At 45.4% G+C, this 13,323-nt stretch overlaps 1 protein-coding gene across 4 annotated transcripts in view; it reads right to left on the bottom strand.

The window, feature by feature from the left end:
• Nucleotides 1-11,893, bottom strand: part of GCLC (glutamate-cysteine ligase catalytic subunit) — a 35,615-nt gene extending 23,722 nt beyond the window's left edge. Inside the window, exon 1 of one of the 4 annotated variants that reach the window (XM_075086979.1) lies at nt 11,611-11,893. In XM_075086979.1, the coding sequence (XP_074943080.1) occupies nt 11,611-11,760 (150 nt within the window). In that variant the 5' untranslated portion in view covers nt 11,761-11,893. Of the gene's footprint in view, nt 1-583; nt 620-9,722; nt 9,852-11,610 lie in introns of those variants that run through there. The other 3 variants (XM_075086976.1, XM_075086978.1, XM_075086977.1) reach the window with 3 other exon arrangements.
• Nucleotides 11,894-13,323: the final 1,430 nt, after the last annotated feature.

Genomic DNA, 13,323 nt, shown 5'->3' on the forward strand with positions numbered 1-13,323 from the left:
TTGGCTAAATCTTCAAAGCTGTCTTAACACACATAAGATCTGCCATTAATTTTAATGGGAAAAGAAAAAAAACTTCAGATGGCTGCCAACAATTCCAAGTAACCCAGAGTATCTTGCCAACAGAGGGACCGAATGGGCATCCTTAAAGAATTTAATTTAAGCTCATCAAAAGATTTAGCCTACAGCTAGAAAGAGAGAAACAAATTCAGAGTTCACATATTTTTGCATTTAACTTGAGCTTGTCATTCCCAGACTTCTCACATTTTCTATCCACAATAAAGTTCAGAGAACTGTAGCCATGCTGAAAGCACCAGCACGCCTGGCAGAGCTTCAGGAGTCCGAAAGCCAAATGTGCGGGGTTTCACCCAACATTCATAATTCATCATTTTGCCAAGCTCTTTAGAGTTCACTTTCTCTCTAATTTTAACTAGTCTCCCTAGCAAGTTGCAAAATACACGCCAGGTCGCATTACTGATGCAGATAGTTGACAAGCAGCCTTGATAAGAGCCAGCTAGGAAAGTGCACCCTGCCATGGAGAGAAAGGTGGGCTCTTTGGACTCATGTGCCCAGCCAGTGCTCTCACCCTGCAGCAAATCCTACGCATCTCTATCCTCTGGCCGGCATGTGCACCAAGGCTGCCGAGGACAAGAGGTGGCCTCCCAGCTTTTCCCTGCAGATCGACACACTGCTTCAGTGGATGAAGCTCTGCGACCAGCCTGGGTCTGCCTGGCTTGCAGAAGTGCTGTGGCACCTTACCAGGAGAAAAAACAACAGCTGGGCCAGCAAGTTTGCAAAGTGAAAGATGTAAATACACTCATGCATGCATAAAGAGCAAGCCTAAAAAAACTGTTCAAAGTTAAATGCATTAAAAAACCCAAATAAATTCTCAGTTAAAGGAAATACTCTGAGTACATCAGATCTACCCATGAGCCAACACAAAGAAAAACTATTCTTTACAGGCTTCCTTCCTCTCAGCTACCAACCTGCAGTGTACTACATCTACAGAGTACTTCCACACCAGCTCCATTCCAATGCCCTTTCTTCTAGGGAAGAAGTATGCACCATTAGCTTGCCAGCAGGACAGCACCCAGAACAGTGTTACTTCACTTGTCACAATTATTTCTCACAGTTGGCTACCAAGGAAATTGCAGGCTTTTGAAAATTTGAGACCTTGAAGCCCCTCAACTGGGGAGGAGCCAAACCGCTCCCCATGCATTGAGCCAAACAGTTGTGCTGGACTCGCCTGGTGGCAAAGTGAAAGATGATTGTTCTCTGGAAATAGGTAAGCATGTCTGAAACTGTGCTTGAATGACTGAGTAGTTTGACCATAATTACACATCTTATTTCTGCATAAAGCACACTACTTAAAAACGAAGAAATATCAGTCAAGTGGCTCTTTAGTAGCAATTCTAAGGAACAAGGAGAACCAAAGTTGATGCGCGTCCCAAGTAGTATCACTGTCCAAATACTTGCCTTGGCAGTGGTCTGCTTTTCAGCATCAAAACCCCTCCTTGAACACTCATTTTAACACCGTCATGCTAAGTACACTAGGAACAAAACCTTTCTAACACTTGATAGTAAAGCCTCTGCTCTAGAGTTAATGTTAAAATCCTTCTAACGTTCAAAGTGTTTGCCACAAAGTAATTTTGCATATGAAAATACATATAAGCATATAGTCTGGACTTTGGTAAGCTCAGTAAGGTGCTGAGAAGATTATATAGTAGAGGAAAATAGTTTAAGCAGAATGATGTGAAGAGAAACTTTGAGAGGAAAACAATGCAAGTCTGTACACACTCTACCTCTCTACCTGTGAAACAGTTCGCCGTGTTTGCCTTTTACCTCGCTGCTGATCACGCATCTCATCTGTGGATGCCCCACCACTAGGAGTGTTCAAGGTCAGGTTGGATGCGGCTTTGAGCAACCTGATCTAGTCAGGTTAGACATCTCTAGAAGTCTAGTTAGATTCTAGACATCAGGAGGATGCCCTTGTCCACGGCAGGCAGGCTGGACTAGACGATCATTGAAGGTCCCTTCCAACCCAACCTATTCTGTGATTCTAAAAAAACATCTGATCACAGGTGACTCATGGACCACCGTTGCTCCTCAAGGACAATCTTATTGACAGTTTTTCTCCTTTGACTGCGCAACTACTGCCACATGTACTTGGAGCAATTGTTAGTGGTCTCCCCATACATACCTTCTGTCCTGGTTTTGTCTGGGACAGAGTTAATTTTCTTTTTAGTAGCTGGTATGGGGCTGTGTTTTGGATTCATGCTGAAAACAGCGTGGATAACTCAGGGATGTGCTTGTTGTTGTTGCTGAGCAGTGCTTACACAAAGTCAAGGCCTTTTCTGCTTCTCATCCCACTCCACCAGCGAGCAGGCTGGGGGTGCACAAGAAGCTGGGAGGGGATATGACTGGGACAGCTGACCCCAAATGACCAAAGGGATATTCCAGACCATGTGATGTCATGCTCAGCATGTAAAGCTGGGGGAAGAAGAAGGAAGGGGAAGGATGTTCGCAGTGATGGCATTTGTCTTCCCAAGTAACTGCTATGTGTGACAGAGCCCTGCTTTCCTGGAGATGGCTGAACCCCTGCCTGCCCATGGGGAGCAGGGAATGAATTCCTTGTTTTGCTTTGCTTGCGTGCACAACTTTTGCTTTACTTATTAAACTGTCTTTATCTCAACCCATGAGTTTTCTCGCTTTCACTCCTCTGATTCTCTTCCCCATCTCACCAGGGGGAAATGAGAGTGGCTGGGTTTTGCTTGGTTGCTGGATGGGGTTAAACCACGGCACCTTCCCTTGAGCTTTAAGAGAAATTGGAAAATTTTCCTAAACACCCAGTGAGGTCTTACTATTACCAAAAGCTACTACAACACTTAAATATATGAGGCATACTGCATGAAAATATTTATATTATGTATACAGTAGACAATAAAATTGAGGCAAACTTTCTTCTCAAGAGCCTCAAAGAAACAAAACCCATTTCACTAGTAATTAAACTCCATTATGGAAAAAAAATAGTTCCCCCATACATTTATTGGTCAGTTAATGCATAATTAAAATACCATGTATCATTAAAACTTTGTTCTCCTGTAGACCATCATTTTAATAATCTGGCTGTTCCTTTAAGAACCACCGCCACAAGTTTTCATTGTTAAGATGCAAAAAATATTTTTTATGTAGGTACACATACTTCCAATGGATGTAGAGGATAACACCCAAGATTTCTTTCTAATGCAGTTATTTTCTTACCACTGCTGTGATAAAACGTGGAACCACAGTAATAACCAGCCGGTAACATACCTTTAATGAAAGGTTTACTAGCCCACAAAGGCAAGCCTAAGCCCTGAGGGAGCAAATTTCTGAGTAAAAACAAGTCTGAAGTGCCATAGAGGCTGCTTACCCCATTTCTAGCCAACAAGCCGCCGAACTGCGCGCTGGCACAGGGCAGAGCACTTCCACGCTCATGAGATTCCCATGGATGTTCTCTGTCACTGAAATAATTTCAAAAATCTGCCACAAATAGCAAAACCAAGATACAAAAGTATTTCTCAAAATGCTTCATTTTGATCAAGCAGATTGGAAGTGGCCAATCTAATGAACAAACACCATCTCCAGCTCTGTACAAAACCAACTTGCAGAAACCATGTCCTAAAACCAAAACACAGCTGATGTTTTATATTACGCTGACAATAAGCAAAAAATGAAATACTTTTACACCATGTTAAAGATGACCATAGATAAAGAAAACAAAGAGGATGCAGAGGCTCTCATCTCAGTCACCACAGCCAGGCTCAGCTAAGTGCTCCTGCCCATTCCCCCTTCCCACCTGCCAACACCAGGGCTGCTGATTTTCTTCTTTTGCACAGGATATGATGTGACTAGACTATACCCTGTGCTGAGCATACCACAAACTAGGAAGCTGGGTTATTGAAAACTAAAATCTGGAGGTTTTAACATCTGCATGCTTCTCAAGAACGAGATGCTGCACATTAGGGAACAAAGTGTCTCTTCTTTGACTGCTGTCCTATGTAACACCTGATGTTAACACTAAAAAAAAAAAGACTAGGATATGTTAATTTTAGATTTCTGCAAAGACAACTTTAAGACACTCACTTATGAATTTTTAGATTTAATCCAGAAAAGAAAACGGGTTTTTGGCACAGCTATATTTTCTATCCCACGCAGGCTAGATGTCTTACGGACTAGCAAAAGACCATTTATTCAACTGTGAAACAAGATGCGGCAAGCTTCTAAGTTGCCTCTTGCATCAGAAAGCAAGAAGAAATAAAGAAAACCAAGCAAGCAACAACAAAATCTTTCCTGTACTCATCCTTCCAACTCAAACTTTCTCATACTGTTAACTAAAATAAGGTATCTCCACAGCAAGAAGAGGAAGTCCTGTGGTAAAAGAGGAATTACAATAGACAACAATCCCATGACAAGACCATAGCAATTCACTTGACATCTGCAGAAGGAAGTTCACTGTGAACAGAATATTTCTTCATCAGAAATACACAAAGAGCAGATAATTTAAGCTCCTCTTAAGATCTGAGATTGGGAAGGAGAAAAATCAATGCATACCATGGAGGCTGCTCACCATTTATGACAAACTGCAGCTTGTTTAGAAAAGTAAAAACCAACAAAAAACACCCTCCAAACTGGTTTCCGTGAATTGCAAAATTAACTTTTGAAAAAGCACCTCCCTATAAACCACAGCGAGTCCTGCACTTTCACATGCAGAATGCACCTCGTGGCAAAGCTCACAGGTAGGTCAGCGGTGCTGCACTACAGTCTATGCATATCTTATCAACTGGCCACAGAAGAACTGAGCAGGAGGGAGCTGAAGCAAAATAATCAGTCATGGGGGAGGTTAATACATCATGCATGTTTTGAGAGCTAGAGGGTTTAGATGTAATTCAGTTTAGGATTTCCCTCAGACAAGGATTAAAGCCATGCAGAAAGAGTAGCTTCATGACTGTCAGCCAAAGCATCCAGGGAAGGAATAAACACAGAGACTCTTCAAGGGCACCTATCTTGTTCAAGTCAGGATGTAAGGAGTTATATTTGCATGCATTTGTGTACTCATTTTAGAGGTTGCATATACACATTCAAGGTTGTCAAGCTGTGTGAACTGACGCATTAACATCATACCTTCAGAGCCTGTCCCAGAAACACCACTATGATAAACAGCAGGTACAGCTACAAAACATATTAAGGAAGCACTAAACCTATCTGTAAACAGATAAAGCCACTGTCCCATTATTTAGCCAAATAAAGCTCGGAGAGAAAGGATGAACAAGCAGGCACTTGACAAATAACCAAATCATTCCCGAGTGCTGCTTCCCCCCACGCAGCAAGCGGGTGAGTATATCGATTAAGACAGCTCCCATTCAGATGCATCCACATATGCTGAATTTGGCAGGGGGCCATCATGAGGAATTTCTGCACAAAAAAATTCAAAACCACATTCTGTTTAAGGAATTTTGCTGGGGGAGGAGGAGACTAAAAATGATTGTCTTAAAAAGACAAGCGCTTAAATGTAAAAAACAATTTTGTAAGATTTCAGGCTACGTTAGCTTTATTATAAGCATGAGATTCCCAGGAAAAGCTTTAAAACAAAGCAATTTCTGCACGCTGGTATATTGAGCAGTTTGTACAAAGTGATAATGTGAGATCATCGTAATATTGATGATGAGTCTGTAAAATGACTTGGCTGAATTTCTTTAATAGATGATGTATTTTTCTGGCTGTCAATAATAGACAACTATTTTTTGCAATTCTGTTTTATTTATAACATATACAGTAAAAAGCTAATTTGAAAGTGTCAGATGAACATTAAAGAAACCCCATGAGTCACTCGACAATTATCTAAATGGTTTGGATAGAGGGATATACATCTTGCAGCACGTGGAGTTTAAAGAAACCATAATAAACTGTTCTTGTCATCCACGTAAGTGTCCATCTTGGCTTCAAAGATATCACGTGGCATCTTGTTCCACAGGACATCTATGCTTTGCAAAGTATGTAATTATCTTAAAGGACATCTGCTGCTTTTCTGTTCCATTAGGTTAGCCAAATTTCTTGTCAAATGAGAAAAGAACACCACCTTTCCTGTACACTGTGATGCTCTCTGAACCTGCTACTGCTTTTATCAGTCACAGTCCTTTCTTATCTCTACCTGAACATTTCTGTGTGCATGTGTGTGTCTTGCCAAGCCTCACTGTTGTCTTTTAGCAAAAAGATGACCAAGACTTCACCTGTGTATTTTAGGGATAGTAGCTGTACTTCTTTTATGCAGCTGGTGAGCCAGATTCACTGCTGTTAAAAGACACCCTAGACTTTGTTCCTGGTTTTACATGGGTGACAAACAGCAGCCTCAAACTGCGTGCATCTGAACTCAAATCCATATCCTTAAGATGTAGCAATTATTTTACCAGTCTGAAATTCTGCAGACTGCAATCCAATGTCACTGTCCATCATTTACACATTGCTACTGCCCTGAAAAAAAAAAAAAAAAACAAAACACCACCAAAAACACACAGGCAGCAGCAATAGCTAGGTCCCTGGGAAGAATCATTCAAAAGGAAAAGCAGCTCTTTTCACAGCCCAGCCTTTCATTAGGAGAAAGCTCTTTAAAGAGTCATGCATCTTCTAATCAGAAGCAACACCTTTGGGAATTCTGGTAAGAAACCTTTGACCTTTCTTCTTGCAGCATCTGAGAAGGGCTGCTTTGCTTCTTGCAAAAGGAAGTGCTAAGCAGCTAAAATGAGCAAATTAAAATGCTCATTTTAATTCTCATTTAACTTATTTACAAGGTATAATTAAAAACCTAATGGATAAGGAGGGGAATGAATCAAAGTACAGAAGAAAGACCAAAAGAAGGTTAAAAAAGACTGAGAAAGAGGTAATATACAGAAAAAACCCAACCCAGAATTAAGTCCAGAAGACTTCAACTTACAAGCAGTGCGGTGGCACACTTTTCACACTGCCTCATACGATTCATTATCAAACCTATTTCAAAGGCCTCCAAATTTCACTTCAAATCTCCATGAAGAAAAGAACTTTCTAAAAGCTGAAGTTGCTTATTGTGTGCTATGTCCCAGTACCAACAGGAACAAGGCTCATACACAACAAAAGGGTCATTATGTCCAATTTCACTAAACAAGGCTGGGCAAGTCAGATCATAATTTAATTCCCATATACTTCCAAATAAAACTGTCATGTGGTACCCATGCTTGCTTTCTACACCCCTCCTTCTGAGGGCATCTCCCTCCAGCATGCCTTTCTTGACATTTCCATATGCTAAAGCAGCCCCTCCTTACCCTCTATTGTTTCTTTGCCCCCATCAATTTTCCTTATATCATTTCTTCCCAGTCCAGATAGGTGTTCAGCCTGGAGAACAACTGATCTGTCCCATTTAGCAGCAAAACAGACCGCAGAAGGCAAGTATTACACGCATGTATAAATACATACATATATGTAGTTATGCGCAAAGTGCCTGATTCGTACGCTTGCGTGCATGCTCAGCACAAAGCCAGGGCAGTGAGCCTAGCCAAGGGCCAGCCATTCCGCCTGTCTGATCCGAGTGTCCACATTAAGCTTCAAAGTGAAATTTAAGCATCATCCGTCAGCTAGAGGAATGCAATCAGCAGACAAGAGGCACTGAACAGCACAGGAAACTGGTAATGCGCTGGCACTGAAGAGAGCTTTTTGGGACAAAAGCTGGGAAGCAGCAGAATAGGCTTTGCCTTACTCTCAAAAACCCTTTAAATTCTTTTGGTACTGCTAACATCTGCCAAGCTGCACAAACTAATTGTTTCACATAATACCTCCTAACTCCACTGGAGTTTTAAAACACAATACTGAAGAGTTGCAGGTTTTTGCATCTGCTGCACAAAAAAATCCCCCAAAACTTAATGACCGCTACTCTGCAAACCCAAAGATAAGCACACACTGTTGGATGGGAGAGGAAGGTGAAAACACAACACGTGAGTCCGTACTCATTAGCGTGACGGGGTCTCGTCAGCAGATCTAATTGTTGCCCAACTTTTGTGCGCGTTAAGGCAAGGATAATAAGGAGGAGCTTGATGAGGGATAACGAGATAGTTCAGTGTTTTGTGTTTTCCAGTCAGGAGAAGCCAAGCGTAAACAGGGAGGCCAACTGTCAGTTTTAAATGAGGCAGAAGGATGATTAAGAGGCAAAGGACCTTCACCTACAAATGCAGAATCAAAAAGACTTTTAGAAAGATTTTTTAGCAAGTCTAATGCCGTTACACATATTTTTAGGCCTTTTGGTTTTTTACCATTGCAAAGATTTGTGGTTGTAGAAAACAGAGTAAAAAAGAACTGCTCCCAAAAGACACAACAGCTATTTGATAAACCCCTTGGTTCTACTAACCCTGCAAGCAAGAAGATAGCTGACTTTTCAAGAGGTAGAAGAACCAGTGTTTCGACCTTTCCAGATCTTTACTCAGGGTAGGATGGGAGCACTAGGGAATGCTCTCCTGCAATGTAAGTTGTGATGATGCCTCGCTTCTTCACAACAACCACCACCATCCTGTTCCATTAGCACTTAGCCTCAACACTTGCCTGGCACCCAAGAAACAGAAAGCATGTGACTATTCCCCACAGTTTCATTCCCTGGGACTTCAGGGAATGGAGTCGCTAGGAGGTTACTATCGCCCCAAAGAACCACCACAGTTCTATAATGAGTCTTACAATACACACTGCAAAGTGGAGTCCTGTTGAAAATGGATCCAAAGCAAAGGCTGGTTCTATATGCGTGAACACACACAGTATTTCTTTTTCACAATGGCACCAGCTAGATGGGGACAATCACATATCTGCCCTGAAAGACAAACTCAGTACATGCTAAAAAAGTTGGTTTTTTCCTCATAAGCGTTCCTTCAAAATGAAGTTTAAAAAACCAAACAAAAAAAACCCCAAACCATCTTTCACTTAACACGGTCTCAGAAACATCTCTCGAACACAAAAGCAATTTTGTTTATTCTCATTTCATCTCTACCATTATGTGAAGGCATCTTCATTCTTGATTTCTATCTTCAAGAGTTTTTAAAACAATAGCACGCCCTCAGGCTACAACTTTATACATGAAGGGCAAAGTGCACACCAGGCTTTTTAGGAAAATTGTCCAATTAGTTGATTCATCTAAGCTGCATATAAATGTGGTGCCACTTTCTACTACTAGATATTTGAGAGAAAAAAACAGAATAAGTTTACTGCTTTTCCTGCTAGTCTATCTACAGCAAGTTATGGAGACAGGTACGTTTCTGTTTGCACATAACAAGAGCGGACTGGCAACAAATATCTGGTACATTAACACACTCTTAAATGCTGTGTTATGAAAAAAAATTTGCATAATACAGTAGAATAAAGGTAAGTTGCCACACCTGAGTTTATTGCCATTTGCTAAAACCAGTAGTAGATGATGAACCAGGTTACCTGACCTTCTCTGAACGTTCACAGGCATTTCAAATATGGCTCTTACTTCCTTATCAGAATCATGGCTGTAATCATCCTGCTCTTAAAATTCTGCCCCTTGCCACAGTGGGCATGACAAAAGAGAATTGTGAATGTCCTGAAATGTAACACACCTCCGTTTACCAAGCATAAATACATTCTGCAGTACAGTCCCCACGCTGAAGGAAGAATGAGGCTCCTGGGGCGCAGTCTCACTGTACAGCTAAGCTTACCAAGTGACTAGCTGCGGGTGCTGTGCAGGGGCCAGTTCTGCTTGCTCCTTTCCTCCACACGCAGCTGCTACTTTCCTCACATTAAGCAGAGCTCGTTGGATCTCGCAGTGAAACAGCAGAAGCTCTGCTGAGGAAATGAACCACCCTAGAAAACTGAATGGGAGAAGAGTTTTCTGCTGGGTGAACTTCTTGAACTTGCGTAGCCAGTAACAATGCAAGGAAGGCAGAAGAAACATGAGTCTGAAGCAAGGGGAGGGAAGCTGAACCAGCTAGCTAGCAGGTCAACCTTAGCTATCTTGTGAAATCTCACCCTGAAAAAACAAGGACAACTAAAACCTAACACCCATTGAAAAATGAGCACCCCATCTAAAAGATTAATGAGAAAACCCTCAAGCTAAGCCTCAGAGCAATAGGGAGACTCTGCTCTGCCTGTATTCCTGAACTTAAGGCTGTTTGTGAGGCTCTTCTGACAGCGTAATTTCAGTCATCCAAGATATGTAGGAACTCTGAGATGTCAGAGACGGATAGATACAAGGATATTTAAATTTCCCGAGTCCATGCCACTCTGGGTGCAAAGCCCTGTGGTGCAGACAAGACATGCTGGCAGCATCATTCCCTTCACTGGACAGATTTTAGTCCCCAGGACCCCCCTCACTCCTCTTGAAAGCAGCTCCTGTGCTCCAACGCTTGCCTTGCTCAGTTATATGACGTATGACAGCAGTTCCTTAAAAGAAGAACAGACTTGAAGAGACAAGGTCTCTCAAGGTGCACAAGAGGAAGGAACAGCATTTTCCCCTGGCAAAGATAATCTGCGAACAACTACTGTTACCACCCAGATAAAGTTTTCTCACAAATGCTTTTGCCATTCAGAAAGGAAAGGGAGCATGAGACCAAGATGCAATGGCCAAGCCCCCGCATTGCTCGCTTCCTACTCTGCTCTTCCGACTTCCCTGCAGCCACACCACAGACACCTCCAAGTGACCTGGACCTCCTGTGGCTGAAGCACACCAACAGGGCAATCAAGGATGGCTTATAGTGCAGCGAAGCTGCTCCTTGTCTCTAGGGAAAGCCAGGACCCTCAGGAAATCCCACCGATCAAGGCAGGAGGGAGACTCTGCTCCTCACAGAGGGCTGTCAGGCCGGGACACAATTCAGCACAGGTTTGCATGGCAATAAGCGTAAGACCTGCGGATAAAGTTACGGTCCTCGGGCACAAAGTACCTGTAACAAAGTTCAAGTCCCGACCCAAGCAATCATCCTCATCCTCGTTCGAAAGGCAGGCTGACTCGTGCCAGACACCTGAAACACCCTGGGGCAAAGCAAGGCTTGGCGCGTCCCCTTCCACAGGTGCAAGCCAGGACCACGGAGGGACCTTGTGTGGGGTGCTGAGCCCACCTGCCCGCCTCCAGCCCCTGCTTCCCTCGCTCCCCTCCCAAAAACAGTCTGAGGCGGCACTATCTTGGAGTTTAGATGCAAGCGTGCTTTAACCAGCCCTCGTTCCAGAGAAAATAAACTCACGGGAACGAGCAAGCGCTGCCAGGCACCGCCGCCGCTCCCGGGAATACACCTCCCGAGGGGCTGCTCGGGCGGATTTACAAACGGGAGCAGCGAAAGTTGTTTTAGCGCTTAGAAACCATAAGGTAATACCGGAGCAACCGTGCCTGCGCAAGCGGAGGCGGCGAGGGAGCGGGAGCGTGTGCGGGGGGAAACAAAGCCCCGCCGGGCCGCCTGAACCCACCCCCCCGGCCGAGCCGCCGCAGCCGGAGCCGCTCCCGGGCACGGCGGCGGGCAGGGGCAGGGCCCGGCCGGTCGGGCCGGGTCGGGGAGGCCGCGGCAGGCCGTGCCGGGTCGCCGCCGCGCCGGGGAGCGGGGGAGCGGGGTGCCTCACCTCATCACCCCACTTGAGGACGTCCTTGTGGCGGTCGCGCAGGGCGCGGTAGATGTGGAGGAACTGGAGGATGCCGTGCTTCCGCACGTGCTCCGCATGCCGCCGCGTCTCCTCCCAGCTCAGCGGCGAGCCCTGCGAGAGCAGCCCCATGCCGGCCCGCGGCGGAGCGGAACGGAACGGCGGGGCGGGAAGGGGAACGGAGCGGAGCCTACGCTGCGCTCTGCTCTCTTCTGCGCCGCGGCGGCGGCGGCGGGAGCCGAGGCCGGCGCCACACGTGACGACAGCAGCGCGTCAGGCCGTGACTCAGCACTTTCCGCCGGCAGGCCCCGCCCCCCGGCCGGGGCTGGGTGCTGCGGGAGGGCGCGCAGGGGCGCTGCCCGGCGGCGGGGCGGGACTGGCGGTGCCTTGGCGGAGTGTGGCGGCGGGTCTTCCTCAGCGACCCCGGGAGCCGGGGGGGAAGAAGCGCCTCTGAAAAGCGAACGGCGGCGTGTGTGGGGCGTGGGTGTTTGTGTGGGGGTGGGTGGGGGTGTGTGCGTGTGCGCGCCGCTGCCCCGTTACTTCCCCGGAGCGCAGCCCCGACGCGGGGGAGGAGACGTGCCTTTCCCGGCGGAAGGCCTCCTGAAATGAGGGCAGGAAAATGTCCCCCCATGGTCCCCAGCCCGGCCCTCACCGCGCCCCTGGAGGTGGGAGCGGAGGGGTGGGCCGGGGCGGGGGTGGCTTCGGTGGCGTCGCGCAGCCGGGCTGGTGGTCCCGGTCGTCCTGGTGGAGGGGGACCCTCGTGGGACAAAAGCGTGGCTGAAAGGGCCCGAGTAAAGGGCCTCGCTGAAAGGTCCTAAAACGTGGATGTTGGACTGAAAGCTGTTGTGTATTTATTAGAGAGCAGGGCACGCATCTCAAAAAAATGAGGTGTCAATTTAGGTGGGTCGAGTGAGGCTCCAGGGAGATGCACTTCGTCTCCCCCAGGCAAGCCTCCTCAGGCTGTGGAGCCCACGTCCTCCAGTGCCAAGAGAAGGCCCAACTGATGGAGATGTTAAAAATGAGCTGGTTACCTGGGAATTGTCCTGGAGGGAATCGGAACAGCGTTCATCTCTGGAAGAGAGAAAGTGGGAGCGTGTCATGGTGTGTATTTTACATTTGATGCAAAATGGAAGGAAGGCCTGTCGGGGCTACTTAAAGTGTTTTTTCTAAATGAAGAGACAAAAAATGAGGAACTGAACATGAACATGAAGAGAAAGGCTCTGACTTCTAGAAGCTGAAATTCATTACGCCTGGACGCTCGTCATCGTTACGTTCACAGAGCTCTTTCTTCATAGGCCTCGGGGACGAGCACAGCTGGTATGCAGTAGGATTCCATAGCTAAGGGTTTGAGAATTAGTAGAGTATTGAAACTGTGGTATAGCCCACTAATGGATGACCTGCATTATTAGATACTTCATTAACTGAATGACTATATTGACAAGCACTGCTTAATTGTCTTTCTTCCAGGATATGAGGTGCCTCAATGGTAGGACAAACTCCCAACACATTAGAACAATAAACTTAAAATGCAGTAGTGGAAAATATCAAATATGAAAGTAAAACGGCTCAAAAATTAAATGTTTTATATCTTTGGGGTTTTTTTAATGACCTGTTTGTGCACAAAGGGCAGCACTGACAGAAAAAGAACAAGCGGTGACCATTATAATTAAAATTACAAACATGTAATTTATAATG

Source organism: Phalacrocorax aristotelis, chromosome 3 (assembly GCF_949628215.1).
Source record: "Phalacrocorax aristotelis chromosome 3, bGulAri2.1, whole genome shotgun sequence".
Taxonomy (NCBI): domain Eukaryota; kingdom Metazoa; phylum Chordata; class Aves; order Suliformes; family Phalacrocoracidae; genus Phalacrocorax; species Phalacrocorax aristotelis.